This window comes from Megalops cyprinoides, chromosome 24, assembly GCF_013368585.1.
Source record: "Megalops cyprinoides isolate fMegCyp1 chromosome 24, fMegCyp1.pri, whole genome shotgun sequence".
In the NCBI taxonomy this organism is placed as follows: Eukaryota; Metazoa; Chordata; class Actinopteri; order Elopiformes; family Megalopidae; genus Megalops; species Megalops cyprinoides.
Window position 1 is genome coordinate 16,579,501 of NC_050606.1, and position 26,509 is coordinate 16,606,009.

A 26,509-nucleotide genomic window follows, 5' to 3' on the forward strand; every position below is an offset into this window, starting at 1 on the left:
TCTGGCGAGCAGGCAAGACATGGCAGTGCATTCGGCCATTCTGTGGTCAGCGGTCACGCCGCTTCAGAAACTGCAGAGTCCTTGCTGAGCGACCGGATGAAGCCAGAAAAAGGGAAGAAAAGAGGGAGAGAGAGAGAGAGAGAGAGAGAGAGAGAGAGAGAGAGAGAGAGAGAGAGAAAGAGAGATCCGAAGGGAGGAGTCAGGGGAAGGAAAGCCCAGCTGGAGCTCCACACTTTTGCCTCCTTCCTTACTTAAAACACAACAAGTACAGTAATAGTCCCCTAGTCGCGAGACATTTCATGCACTTATATTTCCCCCCTCGGTACTTTCCCTTTAAAATTTTGCTGGTATGTGAAGAGTTTCAACCCATGAGTTGGAAACTGCAGGAAGGAGAAAAGGAGGAAAGGAAAGAAGACAAACTTCTCTCGCTGAGCGGTTTTGGATAGGATTTTAAAAGTGAAGGTTTCAGAAAGGGCGCAAGGTTGGCAACCTCGGAGCGAGAGACGCACATCTGCAGAGCGGCAGAGCAAACAGTGAAAATAAATATTATACGAGGAAGAAACCTCGCGTACGTACTGTAAGTACAAGAGCAGAAGAGTGTACGGTGAATTTATTTTAAATGGCATGTTCGCTTTTTCTTTGAACGTTTGAAAAGGAAAAGTTGAATGGCTGTAGCGCACTCAGCGGTGTCATATTTCACGTTAGAGGCTATAGTTTTCAAAATTTTCACAAAGTAACGGCTGGGGAGAAGAAAGAAAATGAAAAGTAATTATTACCGTTAACAGTGGCCAAACGTAGCCCTAAAATGGGACGGGTAAATGAAATCGGTTCAGATATTCATGGTTGTTAGCATTTTAATTCCCTAATGAAATGTCCTTTGTTTTGAAGAAAAGTGGGATCGATCCCATCTAACTTTTCCCCCTTTAGGCGCGTGTTTTTTGTAACTGGACTCGGAAAATAATGTGGTGGTTTTGACTTACTGTTAATCGTATCGGTGAAGTGGGCCCGCGGCTGAAAAAGTTTGTCACATTGTATTGTTACTGTATTTAACAAACTAAAAATAATGCGAGTTTATGCAATGCAATTGGTAGTTTGTGTTTCATTCTAATTTGAGTTCTCTCATTAGGTTTTAAACACATGCTTACTGAATGATAAGCAGTTTGATTACCAGCGCTGCCGTGTAGTCAACACTGCCATATTTAGAAAAAAAAGTTTTTTCCTGAATTGCATTGATTTTGTTTTCATGTGGCGCGTCTTGATTGTTAAAGATATTCTTGTCAAGAATTGGATGTCAACGTGTTGCAACGGTGTATCAACGAAAGTTTAGCGCGTTACTCTAATGAATATTGGCTACTTGTCCTCATGCGATCACGCAGTGAGAGCTAAAATGATAATAGAAAAGATTGCTTGCAACGAAACATCTTACTGACATGACATGCAGTCTTGATTTAAGTCACCAGTATTCCGTATAAGATTTTATCACGTTGTCAAGAACTTTGGCAAACTATTCAGCGAGAATACAAGATGATACATGCTCACGTGTGCATTTCACTAAAAAGTATGAAGGCTTTACATTTTTATGATTTACGTTATTGATGGATTCATGACGCTCATAAACATGTATGGTTATTACCTGTATTTTAATAAGGAGTACAAGCTTGTCTATCAAAGTCACATGTCAACCTGCCTGGCCGTGTGTACGCTCGTTTAAAACGTTGCTCTGCGCTTTACACTGGCTGTTCCCCGTTTTATTTATCAGGATTGGGTTCGAATGACCTGTGTTCGTCTCTCCAGTGTCACTCGACCGTAATTACAAACGAGAACAGGGTTTCAGGTGATTATTCTCGCAAGACAGCACCGCTAAACCTTCCCTGGTTTTTAGGAAACAATTGTAACCGCTACGTGCAGCTGGAAGAAGAAATGGGTTGAATCTGAAAGCACTCATTGCTGTTTATTTTAACGTCAGATTTAATTTAATGCAAACAGAATAATTTATTGTCATCATTTTAAAGGCTTTAGCTATGTCCAAGTTCAAACATAGTAATATGTTTTGAAAATTGCAGGCAGACTGGGCAACAACAAAGATGTTGTTTTCCCTTTGCCAGCTTCCACTGTGAGAACACTGTAACATTGCAAAAACTACTTAATCTGAGAAAATTAAAACAAAATTCTGAACCATATCCCTTCAGCTGGTGCAATGTATTCAAAAGGATTCAGTCACTTTGTCCAAAGGAGTGCGTACACTGCAAACCACAGAAACAGGGCAGTAGTGAGGTAAGGTGAAGAACTCACAACTGACTAACACAGGTTTCCAGGTTTGATTCCCAAGTGGGGCCACTTTGTGTTGTACTCTTGGGCAAGATACTTAACCTGAAATGCCTTGGTAAATATCCAGCTGTATAAACAGATAACACATAAATTGTAAGCTCTGCTCTGGGTAAGAGTGTCTGGCAAGCAAAATGGAATGCTTTTGGAATACTTGGCCCTCCTAGAGTCGCCTTCATATAGGAACAGCGGATAACTTTGCCTTGCTGTTCTGTATCTTTGCATGCGAACCCATACGGCATCTTTATGTGGAGTTCAGTAAGGTGAGCCAACATATGAAGGTGTTACACAGACATCACCCCCTAGAGTCCAAACAGGAATGTGTGTCATTCCCCGTGATGGAGACTTTGATCTTTAGCTCCTGAGCGAATCAGATCCCTTGTTGTTGTGTGCAAATGTTATGTGAATGGCGAAACCCACTGCAGATCTAGCCCTGCTACACTGGTGCTATGAGCCAGATAGCGAGAGTGATGCCTATCAGTTAACTGAGGTTCTGGATGAGTGTTGCAGAGTTCAGTAAACCAGGGCTCTGGCTTTTGGCATGGTGGTGCACGCTTGCGTGGGCCGCTGAGTTTATGTGGGAGACAGATTGCAGTCAAAACAGCAATGTTAAGGCATGGTAGCTGATGGTTAGATTGTGACCTAAGCCGTGGCTATCTGTGTTCCTCTCCAAACAACAACCCTTTGAGCTGTACTTCAGTCTGAAAGTGTGTATAAGCAGGGTGCCAGTGATTTAGAAGCATATAAATGTGTCACTCAAGCATGGCAGAGGCTGGGTTAGTAGCCCATTTTAATGGGGGTGGAGCGGCAGTTTAAACTGTGCTCACTGGTGCTCTTTCACAGAAAGAGAAAATGCAAGGAGATGAGTTTGTTATCAAAGGTGTAAAAAGATGTCAGCTTTGAAAGGAAGGGATGTTACCATACAAACAGGGAGTGTATGTGTTGGCATTCCCATCTCCAAAACAGAAGGCTGAAGGGTGTGCTAATGAGTGAGCACTGATCCCTGAACAAAGGCTACTGTGACCAAGCCCTTCCGCACCTTGACCTTTGCTGGATTTTTCAGGGGACTAGGATGCACAGGGGGGTCAAGAACATTTGGGGGGGAGGGGGGGGGGGCATCTCTTTGGGAGCCAGCAGGGGGGCTCTTCCATATGGTAAACACCCCATTCCTGGTAACAAAATAGTTTCCCAACTAAGAAAACAAAAGGGGCACTCTTTTACCTGAGCTAATTTCATCCGGGACCTGAAAGGGGTCGTCTTTGTCAGCCTGGATGCTGGAAGAGCAATCAGTTTTTGTCATGCAGAGGGAGCTGATTTAGGAGCAGGGGGTCAGGAGAGGGACGGTGTTTTAACAATGCCTCACAGAGTGCAAGGGACTGGATTAACTCCCCTGTGTTCTTGAGGCAAATCCCTATTCCTCAAAGAGTGTGTGTGTGTGTGTGTGTGTGTGTGTGTGTGTGTGTGTGGGGGGGGGGGGGTGGTTCTTTTAGACTCCAGTAGATTTATACTCCTTTCCCACCATAGAGCTGGAATGAGCTGGAACCTGGAGCATGGAGCAGAAGCTAGTCAACATTATACAACAAAACTGTTTTCCATTGCATTACCACAACCAGCATTGAGGTACCTGCCTTCACAGGGTTCTGGTGTTTGTCCCTTATGAGGGCTGCTGGTACGTTGTCTGTAGGCTGAAGTTTTATACCCCCCCCCACCTACCCAAAAAGGTCTCTGTATTGCTGTTGTCTGTCTCTGGGTGTTTGTCTGGTTGTGCTGTGCAGCTCATAGCCAATGCCAATGACAGCACAAAAATGAGAGATCCTGCCCACTCCATCCATCGACGGCTTGTGAGTATAGCACTGCTAGTGGCAATTACAGGCTGAGCAGATACACATAAGCACTACAGACACAATTAGCAGGAGTAAACTTTTGTCTTTTGCCTCTCTTATGTTCAATTATGTGTGTAGAAGTATATTTCAGAGTTTTATGTAATTGGGCATGCGGAGCTTTGCTTGCATATGTGTAGTATATGTTAGCATTATATTTGGAATGATAAGAGTCCTTAAGTAGTACATATTACTGTGCACTTAAAGGTCAACCTAGATACACATGTGTGATCTCAGAGAAGAGATGTCTACTTAGTGACAATAATGCAAATGTAAATGTAAACCATGCAAAATTGCTTAGCAAATGAGTCAGCCTGGTTCCTGCTCTACAAGTGGAAAAGGGGTACTCCAGACCATCTCACTGAAAGAAGGCAGACTTCAGCAGTTTGAAAGACTCTTTGTCAGGCCTGCTCTGATTATTTGTCACTCAGCCAAAACAACTTGTTTTTATTAGGAAGGTGTTATAGACCTGATTTAGAAAAGTGTGTTATTCTTAAAAGATTAAAAAGATTTTTGTTAAAAGTTTGATAAAGGCAGAATGTGCATGTTCTGTGTTTACAAAAGTCCTTCTGTTGTTTATTTGGACTTGGGTGTTTTACTTCATGTATAAAACTGTCTCATTTGTAAGCGAGCAGGGTTGACTTTTCAGAATTTTTTTTTCCTATTTCTGCGGGGAAATGGCAGTCTTAGGCTATGGCCTTGGAGTATAGTGGAATGTGTTGTAAATATTTTCAAAGTAAAAGGGAGTTTGAAGGGGCCCATTTTTCAGAGGTGTGGTGTGGGGACTCACACTTTGCCTTTGTCAGCTCATTGCCTGCGATTGTACGGATGGGGCATTAGCGATCCCAAAGCAGAGCCCCCAGGTACCCTGCTCAGCGTGTCTGTGTCGCCCGGCCAGGCCTCTCTGAGTTCACCGTGTGTGTTCATCTGTAACAGCTGGAGAAAATGAAATGGAATGATAGAGGGAGAGCCTGAGAGAGAGAGAGAGAGAGAGAGAGCGAGAGAGAGAGAGAGAGAGAGAGAAAGAGAGAGGAAGGGTTAGAAAAAGAGGGGACTGGAATTCAGCTAAGCCCAAATTCTCTCTCAGGTCCGCTTCTGAGCCAAATGTAATTTCTCTGCATTGGTTTGCCTGGAGCATCACATTCTGTGCCTCTCCCTCCCCGAAGCATTTTAGCAGGATTCAGCAGAAGCACTCCTCCAAACCGCCTGCTCAGTCAGATAGCGTATTACGCTGAGCTTATAATGATGCAATTGCAACAGCTATTTAATAGTGATGTTTAGAGAGTCAAGCTCAGCTAAGATGACTTTGTACCCTTTTTAAATTAATGGTGAATTCTATTGTGTTGCGCTTCGGTCCCTCCCGCCAGCTCAGTTACGCCAGACAGATAAAAGACAGAATTAGGATGCTAAGTAAACAGAATGAGATGACCTTATTAAATGTTCTAAATGCTGGGAGAGTGCAGAAGCTCCCAGCTGCAGTTCCTTAGTGTTGTGAAGAGGAATCTGTAGACACGTGCACCCTGGCTTTTCAAATTACTCATGCAGTGTTAAAGTTCATGCTTTGAGCGATGTGTTCATTCCCTGCCGGCCTTGATGAACTCGCAGGAGTGGGAGCTTCCAAGAGTGAGTGAGTGAATGTGTGAGTAAATGAGTGAATGGGTGAGTGAATGAATATGTGAGAGAGTGAATATGTGAGTAAGTGAGAGAGTGAATGTTTGAGTGAGTAAATGAGTGAGAGAGTTGAATGGGTTAAGAAAAGAAGCCGATGGAGCTGATACCCCAGGTGTAATAAATGAGAGGACAGACTCTATATAAGGTATGAGGTAGACTGGAATGAAATGGAGAGGGCTTTTGCCATGGTGTTGGCTTTTTATTGTTGTAGAGATGTGCTTTTTTTCTTGTTTTCCATCTTTCCCTTTATAGACTGGGGTGTTTCTACATATAGTACACACACACACACACATACATGCACACACACAGACTAATAGCGGTGCATTTATACACACAGTGTACTTTGGGCAATGACTAAAGAAGTCATCAGTCGTTATTACTGATTCTGTAGTAAGGCAATCACCTTCAAGTGAACTCAATTCATCAGAGCTCGGCTCACGAAGCGCTTGTAAGCGTGCTCAGCAGGGGCGGGAAGTACAGTATTATAATGATTAGTGTGCTTTTATATGACATTCCTCAAAATTCCACCCCCCTCCCCCTCCCTCTCCCTCTACCCCTCTCTCTCCTCTCTAGCCTTCCAGCACAGCAATGCCTTTCTCCAGGGCAGCTTCACTAATGCCCAGTTCCACCCTGTTTTGTACAGGGGCAGAGAGATCCCAAATGGGACTCATCGAAACTCCATGTTGTGGAGGGAGCTTTTTTAATGAGTGTAAGGCTTCTTAGGAAATATACGTGTTGATAGTTCTGTGCATCCCTCTGTTGTAATGATTGTTCACATAGGGCTCCACCTGTGTCAGGTAATTGAGGTGGTTTTCCTGGCAGATTGATTGAACTTCTTCTCAATCTACACAATTGTTTCTGCATAGTTTCTTATTGTTGTCAGGTGAGAAAGGGTTTTTCATTAATGCACCCTGAAATTGCAAATCGCTGTCACATTTTTCCCTTCTTCAAGTAGTCGATCTATAAGTTGAAAACAAGTGAACAAAAGAGTCAAATGTAACAAACCAGTTGCCCTGTAAGACTTGGGGTGCTAGAGGTTTACCTGGCTAGCACCAGCTGGAATAGTTCTGTACGTATTAAGATTACAATGAGTCTGTTTGTTGCCTAGGGATGTAAAATGTTCTCATTCTGCTCTAAAATACTTTGGGTTCCACACCAATTCCCCTAAGCATCTTAAGGGAGAGTCTGTATAGACGAGGAGCACAGGGACATGCACAATCTTATTAGAGCCAGTTGAAAGCAGTTAAAGAGAAGCCCTCGTAGTTGCCATTGAAAGAGACAAAGGAGGATTTCCTCCTCTTCGTGTTTTTGGTTAGAAAACGTCCAAAACCTCTTTGAAATGCTTTGCCTTTCTTTCTGCACTGAGCTTTAAAGTGTGGGGGTGGTGGGTCTGTGGGGGGGGTCGACCTGCTTTTATCAGAGAGTTGGGGTTTCTTCCGGGGCCGGTGCTGACGGAGAAAAGCCATGTCATCACAGAGAGGGATTGGACGTGATCCTCACAGAACCCGAGGGGCATGCTGGGAACTGTCCCCCGATGTCAAAATACTGGATTTGATTGTCCAAGTTCAGAGGTGTACAGCTGCACAGTGATGTGCCAGCTCACGTATTAGCACCAAGACAGAGCAGTGACCGTCCCAGGTCAGTGCAAAGCATCTAATTCAAATTACATCAGCTCTCTTAGTGTGATTAAGATAAAAATTACATCCATTATATGTCACCTGAAATGTATGTTTTACATCATGATTAATCACTGTGCTATGATGGTAAAATACAAAAAGATACAAAAGCTGTCATTTAACCTTTTTGTTGATTGTCTGAAAGTGACATTTTTGGAACAGAGAACAATGTTAGAAATATGTTTTCTGCTTGAAAAGAGAAAAGACCATTTCTTGTAAAGGCACTTTGCTGAAGCACATACTGTGAACTCAGCTTGTGACCTGTGGTAGTTGGAAATTTTGTATTATTCATGTACTGGACCTCCTTTGCAGCTACAGCATTAGATCTATATGACATTGCAGCAGTGCATGCTTGGATAACACTCAAGATTTGTCAAATTTTATACAGAACCTAAATGGCCAAAAATGTATGAAATATGAATCTTGCCAGAGTGAGGTGCTCAGGGTCCAGGGATAAATAATCATGGTAGATTAAAATGCAACACAGAAAAAAAAAACCAACTGGCAGATTGAAGGACATTGTTTTAGTAAGTGATCAGGAGAAAGAGAATGTTTAAATCATGTCAAACATGTCACATATGATGCCAAAACAAAAGCAGAAAACAGTATAGACCTTGGGGCTCTTTTTCTGATCCTTGGGTTAGTATCTTCTGGGGCCCCAGGTGGTTCATTAGGCGGGATGATTGCTTTGAAAGCAGGCTGAGTCCTAGGGTGGGGTTTGACACAGGTCGTGTTATTGACCAGGATCCCACAGTGGTGTGGGATAAAGGCCAATAGGTTGCCTGAAGTTTCCTCCTCTCACCACTCTGAGGCACCCAGCGAGTCATCCAGTGCTTGTAAGTTGCACAGATGAAATCAGTGGAGTAGTGCCCATCCTACAATTAGCATCCATTCCACTGTGTTGGACCCTACACACAACCCAGGACTGAAAGTATCTCTGGTCAGGGAATCATACAGGCTTGATTTTCACCATATCAAAGAGCTGTTGTGGTGCAATGTTAAACTGCAATGAATACCAGTTGTGACAGCATCTTCCAGAAGAAAAAGAAGTTGGGGTCAAGTTGTAATTAATGTGCAGATGATTAGAGGGAAAACATTGTTTGTTTCACGCTGTTTTCATTGCTTGTGGAATGACAGCATTTTCTCAGGGATTGCTTGCAGATGTTGCTGGTGGATGGATGAGGTTGGCTGTAGGAGGGATATGAAAACAAAGTAGGCTGTGTTTGACTGAAGTCCACTCCCATAGTAGAGTTCAGTGGTCATTTTGGACAGTCTCCCTGTAATCAGTCTAATTCAAGGGAAGCAGATCAGTTAGCGATTTGATAATATAGTGTTTTTAAAGTGAGTGAAAATATGTCATGGTATGGTTTATGGTTTATGGTATATAATCTTGTGCAGACTAAATATTTTAGCTGAGTGAATTTTGAATGATTGGGTATGAAAGATAAAAGAGGGGCTTAGGTTAATTATTGGCTGAGCTGACAGCATAGTCCTCCTGAATTTTGGCCTACCTCCTCGTTTCTGATTTCATGCAACCTGATAAATCCTAACATTTTCAAAGTGTTTCTGCAACAATGTCATTATGTTGACTCTATTTTGCAGTCGCATCAAGACAAAGGTATGTGTTGACGGAAGTTCCCCCAAAGTTTCTGGTGTTAACATGCCCTGCATCGTTTGACTGACACGAGTACTTCTTTTCTACTAATGGAACTTTACCAGGCTGATCTGTGCCAGAACCTAGCAAGACCTAACTTACAGTGCTCACTTAGTCTTCCATTATGGTAAAAATTTTACTTCTCGAGTTCTCACGATTTCTTCTCAAAATTACGTCTTTTCTACCTAACACAAAACTTGTAACTGTTAGCCATATGTTGTATTAATCCTTATTTAAGTGCAGAAATTGTAGGTATACAGCCCCCACATTTTTGTGGTGAAAGTAAAGTAAGCCAGTGAGAGACTGTAACACTGCTATACTGATGGAGAGGACAAGTGTGAATTCCTGTTAAAAACAGATTGATTTGGATAGCCAATCTTTCGACAGCTTCACTTTGCAGAATGAACCTTAAATCCTCCTGTAACATCCCATCTCCCTGACGGCTTTGGAGCTGACTTGTCGTGAACTTTGCCAGCTCCACCCCTGGATTGCTTGTAACCTGGCCAGCATTAGATCGGATATGGGGCAGAGTTCCAGGGCTAGTTCTTGACTGGCCTGATAACAAAGATGGTGTAAAACTTGGCAGATGTGTACCTGGGCCAATGAGCTTGGCTCTTGCTGGATAGTGGAATATAGGTGTGTGGGAAACTTTGCCAAGGGGTTCAGAAGTGCATCGAAAAAATCTACAAGCAACTAAAGAGTAACCAGCAAGTAGAAAGAAACCAGTAGATGCAGAGAAACCAACAGATACAGAGAAACCAACAGACCCAGACTTTCAGCAGTCTGTAAAGGATCTTCCAACAATCTGTCAGTTTGAGTTGCGCAGTTTGCCCTCAAGGTTTCCTCTGAAACAGAAAAGGAGAAAAAAAAAAAGCTCAGACCACATGCGTCCGCTGTCCAGACTGCTGTGTGCCCGGAGGTTTACTGCACGCGATCCTGTTAGCGAGAGAATAGAGCAGGAGGCAGCGCGTGAATGGTAATGCAATCTTCCTTGTTTTTCCATAGTGTGGGTTCTGAGCTGGGCAGGGCCTGTTTGGCAGCCAGTCACTGGCTCTGTCACTGCTTTAATAGAGTTGTTCAGATGCTGGAAGCCCTACCGAGGGGTGTCCGGTTTCAGTCACTGGAGCTGAGGCTGTCCCACACTGACAGTCTGTGCAATGATCATGGTCCAGGAGAATCCCAAACCCAGCAGGTTTTATAGACACCCCTTAAATCATGGGCTTTCAGAGGCTCAAGGCAGTTTTATCCGGTTGGAAACCATTGAGACGATGCGGTGATTCTTCTGTCAAGAACATTAGTAGAACATACACATTACCTAGGCCATCACTGTGGAAATCAGCTCACATTATGTCTATCCAGTAACAGATATAAAACTGCACAAGAGGGACAGATATCTCATGTGAGAAGTAGCCTTTGGGTCCCTTGAACTTGATTTCCTTCTAACGATTGTTCAGACTGGGGAAATGCACTGTTTTCTGCATCAAATGTGACTGATATTTTTTCTGATAGTACTGAACAGTTGGGTCCATGGGGTGGGTTGAGAGAGAGTTATCCTGTAGTTTCTGCTTCCAATGTTAGTGGTTACTACAAAGACAGTGGAACTGTCCTTGAAATGGCCCAAACTGGGTAAGGTGAGCCAAAACCTTGGCCAAAAGAAAATGGACATCAGTTGCTCCTTGTGTGCTATAGGCAGCTTTACTGGAACAAATCTTGTGAAGGGGGGTTGTCAAAGCTTCCAAGGGCGTTGCTCTTCTTCTTTATGGAGTTTTCTGAGTGTCAGACAGAAACCAATTTTGATTTTTTTTAAACCTTTGTGAATAAGTCTCCAGAAGAAATTCAGATGTTGTTAGCCATATTAGAACATAACATTTTTTAGTTTAACTTACCTCAATAGAAAAAGGGATAAGCAATTATGTTGTATGGCTTGCAGAGTAGCTTGAAAAACTATTGAGTTAACAAGGATCTCATGATCTGTGTGGAAAAACAGGACATGTCTTTCTGTTCTGAAACAAGTTGAGATGTGATTATAACAAGCTAAGAAGTTTTGAGGGTAATGCATATTTGGGAAACCAGAATAACAAAAAAATCTAATAAAATAGTTGCTGTGAAATTTGAACTGAATTGAATTTTGGTCTAAGTCTATAATTTTGGAGCAAGCTGCCCTAGAAATGGTTCTGTTACTCATTCAACTCACTCACTCTCTCACTCACTCACTCACTCACTGATTCACTGACTGACTGACTCACTCACTCACTCATTCACTCACTGACCTCTGTGGAAAGGTCACATTCCTCATTCAGTTCTTGTTTGTTAAAAGCACTAAGCTTCTTCTATTTTTTTGAATATATCTTTACCTTTTTGTCTGATATGCATTGCCATTCAATTCTTGAATACGCTACAACAGTCAGAACAGAAGGTTGAGTAAACAGAGTGAAATGAGGATAAGGGAGGCCCCTGTGCTCATCATTCCCCCCTCCGTCCGGCAGGTGTCCCGGCTCCATGAGACGCTGAGGAATGTGAAGTGACCATGGACGCCCGGTCACAGGCCACTTCCGCCGCCGAGAAGAAGAAGAGGGTGGAGAGCATCGTGGGAAGCAAGGTCTCCTCCGGCCGCAGCGACCTCAGTGAGAAGGCAGTCTCCTCCAGCACGGCGTCCAACGGTAAGGGCCGGATTGGCTGCGGAGGGTCTTACCTTGATGACATGACACGGTCACATGATGGTTTCACTCCCTCTCCTCTACTCACCACTGCTCTGCATGGTAAATGTTGAGAACTATAGCCAGTGGTTTACATTTGTGATTATCTACTCAGGTCTACACATCGTTGCACATGAATATGTTTTAATGGCAGCAGTGTGATAAATTCACAACTTGTAACCCAAAGGTGGCTGGTGCAGTTCCCTGGTGAGGCTCGCTCTACTGCTGTACACTTGGGCAAAGAACTTGAATTGTCTTAGTAAAATACCCAGATGCATAAGTGGATAATGTGAAAATACATGCACTGTAAATTGCTTTGGATAACAGTGTTTGCTAAGCAACTGTAACTGCAAGACCGTCGTTGAGAATTTATTCGTATGAATTGTACTTCGCCTCTTATACAGCACATATAAATCTGTTGATTTTTTTGTGTGCATGATATTACTCTCTATAAAAAGGTGTGCGATTTTCAGATTCAGTTGGATCATTTCTGATCCTGTCACCAAAGGCAATCGGTTAATTCTATTTTTAGCTTTTTCTGTTCAGTTTCAGGAGTTAGTGCTTTCTGATGAATTGCATAAATGATGCATCCTCTTTTTTCAGTGAAAGCCACTGTTAACACTCACCAAAATATTAACATGAAAACATCCTATTCAACTGATCTTGGCATGTCATTAGTGTATCTGAAAATAATGCAATTTATCTGTAAAATACAACAACAACAACATACAGAGTGATAAAGCTAAACTGGCTGGAGACTATGTTTCGGACAGGACATTACAGTAAAACTTTCTGAAAATTCATAAGTTACTAGAGCTTTTAAAAAAAGAACTTAAAAAAACAACTGTGTCAGCAGCAATAAATAAAAAGAAAAAAAGTAGAATAAATGGATGTGTCTGGAGATGCAGCTGTGCATATTTATAAAAACTATAGAAAAGAGAGAGATGCAGTGTGTGTGTGCTTGCGTGTGTGTGTGTGTGTGTGTGTGTGTGTGTGTGTGTGTCTGCACACATGCAGAAGGAGCCCTGTCATCTCTGGGGAATGTGAGATAATTTGTTGGATGCCGTGTAATCAGTGTTGGTCTGTAGCTGTAGCTGGGGAATGAAGGTTTTTTAGGAGAAACATAATGATTGGCTGCTTTAGGAGAAAGGTAATGATTGGCCACTTCAGGAGAAAGGTAATGACTTGGCTTTGCCATGCTGCGCAGCTCAAATGAGATGATCTAGTGTGACTGCAGGAAGCTGTGGGTCAGGCAGGGGGAGCTGGAATTCATCTTTAGGAACATCCTCACTCCCTTTCAGTCCCAGGTGGCCAGCACTGCAGTTCATTAATAAAAGTCAAAGTAATCTAGTTGCAGCATGAATCACAATGCCCCACTAGACCAGAAATATGCACTATGAAGTGGACCTCAGTGAGTGGGTGGTTGGTTACCCACCTGCATGAATGGGAAGTAGGACTCAGAAATGTATAAATGTTTTATAAATACCCATATATGCTAAATATATTATAAATATCCTAATATTTAATGTAATATGTAGAAAGTTGAAGTTGAGTACAATACAAAAATCAGGGTAAACTCACAAATAAAATATTTTTAAGTACTTTGAGATTGTGACCTTTGTTGTGACCTTGACCTTTGACCTTGAAATCAGTAGTGTCCAGAGGAACAGAGAGGCTAATTCTTGTCAGGCTGAAATCCACATATAATTTCCCAGTGTAGAGACTCCCCAGCACCCATAAAGGAATCTGTTTTTGGGTCCAAACTATACTGTACATCTTGGGTAGGGCTGGGCCAGATGCAACAGAACTCTTTATTGTACTGTACTGTGGTGTATGTAACTCGAGAACGGGCTGAAGGGGCCGTAGAGTCTTGACTCACTAAGGTAAATTTGCAGGCTTAGCCCTCATCAGTGGAACGACACAGTCATATTCCCAGCTTCCAGAATTACTGGGACCGCACTAGGGAGTCGCAGCACTTGCTTGGGTTTTGCTAGGGTCAACAGGTCGCTGTTTTTAAACGGTAATTCACCCATGTTTCTTGCTCAGGGGAGATGGTTACTGACACGTAGCTAAATCCCTGTTCAGATTTATTAATGTTTATGGTTACATTTTTCTACAGTCAATGTTTAAAAGCCTCTTTTTCTGCTGCACTTAGCAGGAATGTTTCAAACGCAGTTGCACTGTGGCGATAGTATCATTTGCTCTTATTAATACAAAACTTTTATCTTATTCATAACTGTTATCTCTTTACACCTTTTGAAGAAATTATTAGTTCTTCAAAAACAATGTTTTCTTATGGTGACCACACATTTTTATAGTAATTACATGTGCATTTGTCTATTTTCAATATTATTTTTCTACTGGCAATATTTTTTATATAGATTAGCCATGATTTTTTTTCAAATAAGATGAATCATTTACCAAACCGGTGTAAAATTTATTTACAGAGTAAAACACTAGAGGCACTAGAATTCACCGCCTTATGTGCATGTAAGTGTCATGGAGACATCTGAAAAAACTGAAGATCTGCTACCCCGCCTTACACACACCCACACCCACACCCACTGCCAAAAAATGATATCTACGCAGTAATGCATTTGGTTTCGGTGCTATGTGTAACCAAGGCTTATGATTAAGACAAAAAAATGTATAAACTTAAAGATGTCATTCAGGTCTGTTTCTGCTGAGGTAATGAGCTCGATTACAGATGTCATCATTGCACCCTCCAGGTTCTTTCAAAACTCATAACCTCTTATCAGGTGTAACCCAATCGACCCGCCCCCCCCCCCCCCCCCCCTCCCCCAGCTTTAATCCCCCTGACCCCCTTCCTCCGTCATGCGCAGTCGGTAATTGTAAGCAGCTGTGGTATGCCACTGACGGTTGCTCGGCAGAACGGGCAGATCGAATATGTCCCCCTCCACTGCCCCCACCCACGGGCCAGGCCCCACTCTAAGGGGAGTGGGGGGAATATAAGGCACTGAGAACAGTCTAACTCAATCAGGGCTAATAAGGAGGGGGTCAGGGCCGGGCCTGCCCTCACAGTGGGGCTGTTTGAGAAGGGGGGGGGGTTCCATGGAGCGTGCTCGCTGCGAGAGGAACTCAGCCAATGCACTGATGCAAGGACACCACAATGCACAGACCGGCAATGGGAGAATTACTCAAATGTCTATGCAGAAGAGCTGTGCGTGTAAATGAAAAGGCATCAGACAGAAGTCTGATTTGAACTGCCCTGCTTGGCTGAGTGAGGCATCTCAGAGAGAGAGAGAGAGAGAGAGAGTGCTCTGTAACGCTGGGAGAGATCGGGTTTCATCGGGGAGGATGTGGCTTGGATCCCTACCCGCAGCGGTGTCAGAGGTCCCAGCCCGGGCCTAGCGGGAGCAGCTGGGGTTTGGGATGACGCACGTTTCGGTATGGGAGTAATCAGTGACAGAGATTAACAGGGGTCAGTCGCTGCGGTGGTGATGGAGGTCCGGTTTCAAGCTCCTCCGGGTTTCAGCTGCGGAGCACAGAGTGTCCGGCGAGAGCCGGGGCGTCACACATGGAGAACATTAAACAGGCGATCAAAGGTGACCGAACTTGGACCTTGAAACAGTCGTGCTCCGTGTTAAAACCCCAACCAGAAACACTGGGACAGGCACTGTGGGGTACATTCTCATGGCAGTGAGAGCAGGTAAAGAAGGAGAGAGGGAGTGATGGCAGAACATTTCATTTTCACTCATCCCCTCATGCGTGCCTTTGCTTAGTCTGTCCTCATATCTCCTGAAATATCCTCTGAGCAAGTCTCAGCAGAGAGGAAACCCAGGGTGTGACTGCGTCTCTTCTGAAACACAAAGAAGCCATGGCTATGATTACAGCTCATCCATTTCCATCTGTATGGTTTGTTAAAGAGGCAAAAACAGGGAGAGAAAGATAAAAAACGTTCAGAAAGATTTTGATATTGTTGCTTTGTTGCACCAGCTGTTTGCATCTCTTAACTTTGTAGGATGATAATTCTTGAAACATATCGAAATTAACTTCAAGGAACCGCAGTGCCCGGGACACGAGGGACTCGTCCGACTCAAGAGCCCACTAATGGCTTGGAACATACCTGTGGAAAACATTAGTGCCTGCTTCAAATCTGTGAGTGCACCCTTACTCAAGCCAACAAGGGGACTTCAATCACCAAAATAAGAAGCAAGGTCATTGGCAAGCAAGCAGGCAAAAACGAGGCACTCTCTGTCAGGACCTCTGTGTCTTGCTGTTTTCCGCTTTAAAATGTCCCTCCTCCCCCCAGTAAGTTCCGAGGGAGTTGGGTTCTAGCCCGGTCGCAGAGCCTTAAGGGGAGCACTCTCTAACGGTCGGCGAAATGGTAGCCTCGCCGCCCTCTGCTTTCATCTCCACTCCCCGTCAGAGCCCCCCCCCTCCCCCTGCAAGCCCTCATCACTCGCCCCGCGGGTGTACCTCTAAGTCTGGGGCTTCTTTTGTTGCCCTCCAGGAAAAAAAAAGCAGTCCGGGCCCATTGATCGAATACAGCCCGTCGTCACCAGTAATTTACTATAAAGTGGTGAGGGAGGAAAAGTCTGGCCGTTGATGGATATGATTAAGAGAAAGCCCCTGGTTGGTTGGGCTCCGCTTAGGTTGGATGGTGCTGAATGAGTGAAATGGATGATTCCCACAGAGAGCATGAGAGAGGAAATCAGAAGGGAGAGAGTGAGTGGGGAGGGAGAGAGAGAGAGAGAGAGAGAGTGAGAGTGAGAGAGAGAGAGAGAGAGAGAGAGAGAGAGAGAGAGAGGGAGAGGGGGAGAGAGAGGGAGGCCCATAGATGAGAAAATGCTGGGGGAATGGAATGTGTCCTTCGAGTGAGTGGGATGTAGACAAACTTGGAGTCTTTGGAGGTCAAAGGGCATCACTTGAGCATGACTTTTACCTGAGTTCTTAGTGCATTGAATGACATTCAATTTAAGCCCATGGGATTCTTTTTTTTTAAATAGCATTAAAATTGTGCACCAGGGAAAAAGGTTTTTGTCAGGCTTACAATAGGACAGAAATGTTTCGTGCAGGAAATGAAGACAGATGAGTCAAGATGGCAGTTGGGGCATTTAAATAAAATAAACAAGAGCGTGGCATCTTTTAGGCTCCCATTCATTAATTGCAGTGTGAGGAGAATGTAATCAGACAGAAATAAAGTTCCTGTTGACACCACAGACATTTAAAAGGAGGCTGTTCTGGTCATTGATGCTTCACTGGGTTCATTTCAGATATGAATAGGGCACTTTTTCCATTTAACTATAGGGAACCAGCAAGAGTCAGCAAACACGCAGGGACTCCAGAGCTGAAGTACTCCGACGGTGCAGTTCAGCACATGAAGCGTATAGTATTGCTGTTTACCTGTTAAATGCAAAGGCTGTGTCTTCTGAATCCAGCAATGGACTCATTAAAAATCCTGCATTTCTGCTCATGATTCTTGTGCTGGCATGTACAGAAAAGTTTGCTAATTACATATGCACATGTGGTAGTTGTTGGTGGGGTAAGTGGAGCTGCATTGTTATGGGCAAGTCAGGAAATACAGACGAGCACAGTACAATACAGGTTGATAGAGGGTGTGCTGGGATTTAGAGGGTGGTTTCAGGGGCATTGTTCCCGATGCGCATTCCTGACACTGGCGAAGGCAATTTCCTACAGCAGGAGGGCAACGCACCATGCAGCTGTGCCCTAGAGGTGAGATTATCTCCCTCCTGCAGTGTCTGGGTCAGAGGCCCTGTTGCAACAGCGCCCCCTAGTGCCCCAGGACCCTCAAGGTGAATCAGCAGGAAGGGGAATCAGGAGGAGACAACGACTTGCCCTAGCAAGCGACTGTCCACTTTGATGTAGTGAACTTTCATAATGAAGCCTCAGATGACCATGTAGTAACTAAGTTACAGGTTATATATTAATAAAGTTGTGCTTAGATGTGATGATGCTTTTATACAGTGTTACAGTACAGTGTAGAGAAAATAATTTATAATAACCTTTCACTACTGTCTGCCTATCTGCCATCTCTTTCTTTCATTCTTTCACTACCTTCCCTTCCCTTTTTCTTGAAATTAATAGTAGTAGTTTTTCAATCTTCACTACTTTATGGACACATGCTGCCCCTGGAAAGTTGTAAATAGCTGTTGTTTAAAGTGTGAAAGGAGCTCATATTTGAAAGACTGTGCAATAGATGAAACAGTGCCATTGCTCTGGTTTGTGGGTTCTAGAGTTAGATGAGAGGGGTAGTCTGATGTGAGGATCCAGTTCTGTCCATTTCCGGATAGCGGGAAAATTAGAGAACCGCTTTCCAACTTACATATTTGACGCTGAGCTAAAAGGATCAATTTTCAGAAAAAGGGAAACAAGTTAAACTAAATTCAGATGGCTTAGTGCAGCGGAGTTCATGGGAGCAGATCACAGAGAAAGTGTAACTACCGAGTAACTGGTCGAGCTGTCAGTCCATCTGAAAGCATAGCAAGGCAAATCTCATCAATGCCATAGTGGTTCATTTATGCAGCGGGGTGATATAGCGAAATACTTTTGTAAAGATTGATTAGTCGGACTGTGTTGTGGCTCTCTGTCTCTGAGACCACCCTTCTTGATCTAATCATCAATAGTAGGTCTACAGACAATGCCTCTTCACAGAGCTTTGCACATCTTGGACAGAAACATACTCCACTTTGGGAGTGTAAGTGTTACCCCTGCATACTCAGTGTAGTGACTGAACTCTCAATGGTTAGAAGAAGATGGTTGTGCTCCAAGCTGGAGTCAAGTTCCTGTATTTCCCATTACCCTTGTGAATGTGCACCACTCCCCTGAGCTGACTGCAACATCTGAGATAACCTTCAGGTTTCAGGTACAGTCCAGAGACAGAAGGTTAATGACGTCTATTGCCCGCAGGCAGATGAAGGAGCCTGACAGGGTGATTACGTTTAAATTTAGCTTTTTAGCAGATACTCTTAGTTTCAGTTTACAAAGCTAATTTAACGAAATTGCAGGAACATACTGAGAACAACTGAGCAAATCTCAGTCACAGTGCTGTGTTAACTGGTGTCACCGTAAGTTCATATGTGCTACAATAAATTCATAAATGAAATACAAAAGTTGATAAAGGCAAGCTTACAATACAGCGATATGAAGACAAATAGCAGAAAGATAAGTGGTGACTGGGGTAGAGAAGCTAAGATGCAGATCTGAAAAAGTAGGTCTTCAGATGGAAAATGGCCAGCGAGGGCCAGAGCAGATAGAAGACACAAACAGGGCCAGGGAGCAGCCTACAGGAGGGACAGCCAGGTGCCCTGCAGTTACAGAGTGGAGTGATCTGGCTGGTGTGTAAGATCTGATGATCAGAGCTGTTCCCCTTGCTGTCTGATAGGCTAAGACTAGTCTATTGAAACAGATGTGAGCTGTTACTAGTAGCCAATGGAGGAAGATGAGGAGGGGTGAGGTGTGGGAGTGTTTGGGAAAGACTGTGGACCAGCAGCAACGTTCTGTATGATGTGGAGGGGTCCGATCGCACATGTAGAGGGGAAGTTGCAGTAGTCTGGGTGGGAGAGGACCATGGCCTGGGCCCAGAACTGAGTCGGGTAACTGTTGAGGAAGGGGTGGGTCCTTCAGCAGAAGAATCTGCATGCCCTATGGGTCAATGCTGTTTGATCCACGAATTTCAGCCCGCTGTTAACTACCACCCCAAGGCTCTTAGGTCTGTGAGGCTGCTATCCATCTCTAGTGGGATGGAGAAGCCCTGGAAGGAAGAGGACTTAGCTGGGCTGTGGAGGAGCTCAGTCTCCGCCAAGCTGAGCCTCAGGTGACGGTTAGTCATCCACATTGATACGTTGGCAGGGAAAGATGAGATCCATGACGAGTGTCAGATAGGGGGAAGGAGAAAAAAATGGGTGTCATTAATGTCTGATGACTGAGCCGACGAGATACGGAGAGATGGGAAATCACACAAATCTTATCACTCTATCATCTTGCCTAAATCACAGAAACTGCTTTCAAGGAAAACAGTTCCATGAATGTAATTTCAAAATAGTACCTGTTATTAGTCTCTTGAAGCTGTTATTCCGCGTTCATTTTTATGCCAACCAGTAATTGCTTAGCGGTGTGCAATGTTATTTTTTTCATTTTCCCTCATCTCTGTGACACCAGTTACCAGGGCAAGATTCAGCCTCTTTGCACACAAGTGCACAAGTTCCCAATGTATTCTGAGCTGAGTGTATGTGCATATGTGTGGGTTTGTTCATGTGTATATATATGTGTATGTAATGTGTTAACGTTCACTAAAACAAATATGTTGGTGTCAGTTTCAATTGTGTATGTTCTCATGTGAAGGGGGTGCAGCTGTCTCATTATTAATAATTAGATGAGAGCCTTTATGACATCATCGCTAGCTGCAGTCGCTGTGGCACCGTCGGAAAGCGCCGGTGTTCTGTTCACATTTCCTCAATGGGGCCGTTGTTGGGTCTGCGTGGGAGAGCCCTGGGGCCCGGTACCAGTGAACCGGGTGCAAGCGGTCCGGACAGCCAGGAGACTGGAGGCGCCGCTCAAGGCCGCTCGCGCGATCAGGCGGCCACAGGTCCGAGGGAACTCCGCAGCCCGGAGAAGCCTCGCGGTCCCAGGGGGCGAGGCGCTGCTCCGCATTCCCACACCGCTTTTTAAAGGAGAGGCCTCTGCGGCCTGCCACATTTTCCATTTTAAATACACGCTTTCAGATTAATGCGCGGGACTGTGGGATGCGCAGTGGGAATGTGGAGGAGGAGATGTGTTTTCTAAAGGGGAGGAATCTTCATTTATTTTAAACCGCCCCGCTGGTGTTTTCCTGCTCGCATTGTATGTGTTCAGCCTTGCGTTTACGATCGCGGACAGCGAGCGGAACGGCTCAGAGTGCCATAGGGTTTTTTTGGCCGAGGGACGTACGCTTCTGGCCAAAGAGCCTCCTGTGCAGCTTATCCTCACTGAGTTTATTCTTGTATTTGACCTCTGTGGAACATTGAGAGTGGCCAAAGCTGTTTTTCCTTCTTCCTGTTCAAATCGTGTCTTGAGTTGACCTAAACTGCCAATAATAATTATTATGAAAACAGTAAAAATGTGGTGCGCACTTGTACTTAAATGTCTGCATACTTGTTTTTGTGTAATGTGATCTTCGATGTGATCTTTACTACTTCCTTAGTTAAGTGTGCTATTTACTGCTATTTACTAAGCTGTTTACTGAAGAAAAATACCCCCAAACCCCCTCTATACACAGTTTACTGCAGTTGTAGATTTCTGGTCAAAATGACAAGCCTTCCCACAATGCACCTGCAATTTTGGTTTTAAAGCCATAGGGGGTTTTGAAGGGATGGGTTCTGATAACTGACATTATGGTAAAAGGTGCATGAGGAAATCTTTTGGAGTCCGTTCCGCTGCACCATAAACACTTTCCTCTTGAAAGACTTCCCATTTGTGACTGGTGAAATGACAAGCAATGGAAAACATGCAGACATAAATACCTGTGGCACATAAACAGGGTAGACTATAACAGAGCAAGGTCTAATAATATTCAATTTGAAGGCTACCTCAAGTAATTCCATTGAAAAATGAACCTAAGAAAAGTCTTTAGAGATTACAAACATTTATCAATGAGCCAAGTACGTGCCCAACAAAACCCTCACTCCCTGTAAAATATTCAAGTATTTAATATCTTATCCTGGAAAACTCAAAATTTCAAGGTGCTATTAGAATTACTGTATGTTCAGTCAGTCCATTAAGTTTGACTGTTGATTATTTATTCAGTGCAGGAATGTACCCTTGAACACAGATAAAAATTCTATTAATGTGACCCGTGTTTGAGTCTGAGTGATGCATCCTGGTTCAGTGTTTATGCCCGGAAAATAAAGATGTTATTCATGTTTGTGGTGGCGTGAAAAGGTCAGTGAATGGAAGGGGGTAGAATAGTGTGAGGAATGCAGAATGAATGGGATTTTAAGTGGGGCGAGCGGCAGGCTGATTAAAGACGATTGGGGGCTTTATGGCAGGGAACCGCAGGGGAGGAAGGGGTGCGGCGGCCCGGAGGGAGAGGACAGGTCAAAGGTCACTAAACCTTATTACAGATACACAGAACGGGCCAGCAGGAGGGAATTCTTTTAGAGAGACAGGGGGAGAGAGAGAGGGCAGGAGAGACAGAGAGAGGGAGAGAGAGATGGAGGAAGAATGAGAGGAGAGAGAGAGAGGGAGGGAGGGAGAGGGAGAGAGGGGGGGGGGGGGGGGGGAGGCAGTCTTTTTGTATTTTTGCTAAAGCTTTGGCAATACATTCTAGCTTCATGCTGATAAAGCATTTGGAATTCAAAATTGAACTGAAAGGCTTCTCTTTTGAAAGAGAGCGTCCATGAAACAAGGACACAGGGCGGGGACATAACTGTAAAACAAGAAAAAAGAATGTGTGGAAAAGGAAGAGGGAGCGGGTGAGACACAGGTGAAGTTTGTCCGAACAAGAGCGTGGTTAATGCTTGTCACTTTGCCTCTCAGCATCCGCTGCTCATTGCCATTGCTACGGTTTGTGAATGTGATGCTGTGACCATGGCCATCCTGGGGCCACTAAAGGGGTTAAATCCATCTCCCTCGGTGAATTTGACCCTCATCCCTGTCCGGTCCCTTCCTCACCACCGCTCGCTCAGCTGTAATTAAGACCAGTGTGGTCAGTATGCCTCTCCTGTAATTACCTGCTTTCTCCCAGTTCACACCAGTAACTGCAAGGTCATGCACACATCCCCACCCTAGAAATGAGGCTCAATTATAATGACATTTGGCCTGGAAATTGTCCAGTGGAAGGCCTATATTGTGTACCATGGTCAAGAAAGTCTTATTTTAGGTTCAAGTGTTATTTAAACTCAGTTTGGGCCAGAGGTGTGGGCGGGGTGCAAAAGAGCCAGTGTGAGAGCCCTGACCATTGGCTAATTGTGCCTCCAAACCACCAATAAGCTCTCACTGCAATTACCAAAACCATCATTCAGACACACTTCATAGCTTGACACTTGCTCATATGTTTTTGGTATTCTAATATAATTTCTTCAACCTAATCAGGCCCCAGATGAGAATGAGATAAGGAGATCAGTGAAAAAATTAGCACTGACTCGAAAAACAGTTGTTAATAAGAGCTTTGAGAGAACCAAGACTATGTACATCTGTTAGATTTGCAAGTACAAGGAAAATAAATCATTTTACTGAAAGCAACATTTTCTGGATCAGACTGTTTTGGATCAGATGTATAATTTTGGCTGGCTTAAACAAAGCATTTAAACTGAGCACTGTTGGAGGCGTCAGTGCATTATTCTTTTGACAGCTGGCTGCAGGTTTTCCCTGTAAGTACTACAGTTGAACAAGTACAAGTAACACAACGTATTATGAGAGAGCTGATTGGAGGAGAGGCTGCGCCTGGAGGAACCCTGGCCAACATTAACCCACCCCTTCCTGGTGGGATGAAGCCTGTACGTGGCACCAATGTACACTCCCAGTCTCACAGTTGGCTTTTGACATAGCCCAGACTCATACTAGTAATGTCTGGGCTGTAGGGTTCAGGAGCTGGAGCCTTTGCTGATTGAACCACTGGGGAGACCCAATTATCATATTACCTACCCATGACCCTGCAATATTAATGTTGACCTGGGTTTAGTGCAGTTGGCTGACTTCTCTGTTGGTGACATAGACTTCCGTGTTGTCAGGTCCCCTTCGTTATGAGAAAAGTAAGCATGATGATGAGATGAGAGGTCTAAGCGTTGCTAGCTTTGCTGTGTGGATACAGTGTATATCCAGTGACCTAGAGCACTGCCAATGAACCTTCCACTGTGATAGGTGCAAGTTAGACGTCTCCAGTCTGTGTGTGTGTGTTGGACCAGCTGGACTTTGGCATTCAGTAAATTTGATTTACATCTTAAGAAGGGGCGGATTTAACATGGCGCAAAAAAAAAAAAAAAAACAAAAAAAACAGCCGAAGCTGAAAAAACAGTCGGCATGTTTTTGTTCACCAAGAGCACATTTGTTTTGGCCTATGTGCTGCGCGTTTGGGAGAAAGCACAGCTCCCGATGCAGTCTGGGTTTTGTCTTGACAACCTGGCGTGGAGCACCATTGGCTTCCAATTGGTCTTGCTGCTTGGTGCTTAGAATCATTCACACCCATAGTTACATGGATTCTTGCACTGAACTCTCTCCTACACAGCCAAACCTTTCCTACACACACACACACACACACACCTATATACGAGTACACAGTGCATATATGTATACATATATACAGTGTGAAACATACACAGACACACAGCAGATACAAATGCAATTAAACAAGAGTCATTTCGTCATTTGTTTTTATGCTCCCAGCTACCACTCCTTCAGTGCCTTTATGAGGGCATCCAAATCCCGCTAGTCAATGGAAAAGAGTGAACCTGGACCCTGGGGTTTAATGGGGGGGGGGGGGGGGGTGAGAGTGACTGAGCTGGGGACACAGTGCCCTCATACTGGCGCAGAAAGTCTCCGAAACCCCAGAGCCAGGACCGTGCGCTACCATCAGGGCGACAGTGAGTGCAATCACCCCCTTTTCACAATCCCACTGCAGCACGGCAGGAGGAAGCAGGCCTTCTAGACTTAAAAGGCAGGAGGGCTGGCTTTCAACCTCGTAAGATGTCTAGGAAACCTGCTCTGAAACCTGCTTTTTTGCTCCCAATTCCCTCACTGGCTTGCTTCCTCCCCTGGCCTCTGGCCATTTAGCCGCCCTTTAAAGGTTTTTAAGAATTTAATCACCGGCTGAGAGCCTTGTCTTTTTTTTTCCAACTTTCCTCCAGGTCCATTGAGGTCTGGCTGCGAGTTTTTCTGTGGTTGTTGAACAGACCTAAACTGGTGAGAGTGGCTTTGGGGAAAAGAAGATGGATAGAAGGATAAAAATAGAAGAAGAAAGAAAAGCTGAAATGGTGCTGATGTTCAGGGTTAGAGAGCTGCTGTGGATTTTGTAGCGTTTGCTGACTTTTCTCTCTTTTCACTCCACTGGTTGAAAATGCTCTCACTAGTTATTACAGTTGACTATTGTAATGTATCCACAGATTGAGTTAATGTTACATGGATTTGTGGCAGAGCTTCCAGTCTCAGGAACTGGGGAATGGGCTGCTGGCCCAAGGTATGCCTTTGAACTTGGGAGAGAAACCAACAGAGAGCAGAAGATCGAATGAGGAAAAAGAAGCAAAAATTCAACAAAATACATTGCGGCAACAGAGGTTGAGCAGAATGTTGTCAAATTGAGAGGTAGAGTGAGTGAATGAGAGAGAGGGAAAGAAAGACCATGTGGAAGAGAGGGAGAAGGAGAGGTAGGGAGGGTGAGAAGGAGAGAGGGAGAGTGGGAGAGTGGGAGAGTGGGAGAGTGGGAGAGTGGAAGAAAGGAAGAGAGGGAGAGAGTGGGGTCTAGCTGGTCATGGCCTTCTCAGCCCTCTGCCTGCTTTGCTGCTGAAGTGCCCATTGACCCTGAGCAGACCCATTGTTTACCAAACCATTTGATTCAGTGTATGCGGAATTAATGGACCTGTACTCTGCCTGCTTTTTGGGGGTGGAGACAGGTTTTATTTAACGATTAGCACTCAAACCCTTTAAAGCCAGTAACTCACCAGCAGAATGGAGAGAGGTCACCAAGAGGGAAAAGGAGGTGGGGGATATTCTAACGAGCTCATTTTTGTGGCCAACCGAAGCGGGGGGGGGGGGAAGACGAGAGGCTGGGGGGGGGCAGGCAGGAAGGAGCTGGAGGGGGTCTGGGAGGCAGAGTGTAAATCCTGAGTGTAAAAAAGTGTGGAGTGGAGAGGGACAGGGTTAGCGTGTGTGACAAGTGACGGAAATCCTGCCAGCAGGGACCGCGAGGGGGGGCTAGACTGAATCCTTAGAGGGGTCAGACTCCCCGCGGGAGGGCGGAGCAGAGGGGGGGGGGGGAGCACAGCCCGTGTGACTCGTGCACGTGTGAGCAGTTGATGGGTCCTGAAGGTAGAGGCAATGTGAACAGAGCTTTGTCATTCTAAGGCACATTGTCTGGAACTACATCAACCCAGGGAAAGAGTTGTATTTGTCTTTGATTCAGCTTTTATATATTCGATCAATCCATTTCCCTGGGTTTCATTTTAATCTTTTAACCAAAGAAGTAAAACTAATGCCAGCTACTTACTCAAACACCAAAAAAAAAAATGAAAATGCTAGTATACTGTGATGAAGTAGTCTGTGCATGCATAACAGAAACACACATTCCAGTGAAAATAGCATTATGGTGGAATCTCTCTGATCGCGTTGTGGGAAAGGACAGAGTTCTCCGTCTTATTATAATGTGGTCACAGAAGTCTTTGGCAGATGCAAGGGAGCGCCGTCAGTGCCAGCCTGGATGACGTAGATTTGCGAGAAAGTCAAGAATTGTGGGAAATCAGCAAGTCCTTTTTTTGATTTCCTGCGCTAACTCTCTGTCGCTTTTCTGAATGAACTGCAGCGCCCCCCCGCCCCACCCCCCCAAGCCTCTGGCTGGTGGCCAATAGTGGCAGTGTCCGGAGTCTGCTGGGGAGAGAGGGGCTGTTTGCTTACAGTCCCGCCATGTGGTCGGCCCTGTTACCATGGCGAGGGGGTCTT

At 44.5% G+C, this 26,509-nt stretch overlaps 1 protein-coding gene across 1 annotated transcript in view; it reads left to right on the top strand.

Moving 5' to 3' along the window:
- The first annotated feature begins 300 nt into the window (after window positions 1-300).
- The window catches only part of LOC118771570 (transcriptional activator GLI3-like), a 70,858-nt gene continuing 44,649 nt past the window's right edge, over window positions 301-26,509 (top strand). Inside the window, exons 1-2 of the mRNA XM_036519576.1 lie at window positions 301-577; window positions 11,693-11,866. Coding sequence (XP_036375469.1) covers window positions 11,734-11,866 — 133 coding nt within the window. The 5' untranslated portion in view covers window positions 301-577; window positions 11,693-11,733. The remainder of the gene's footprint in view (window positions 578-11,692; window positions 11,867-26,509) is intronic.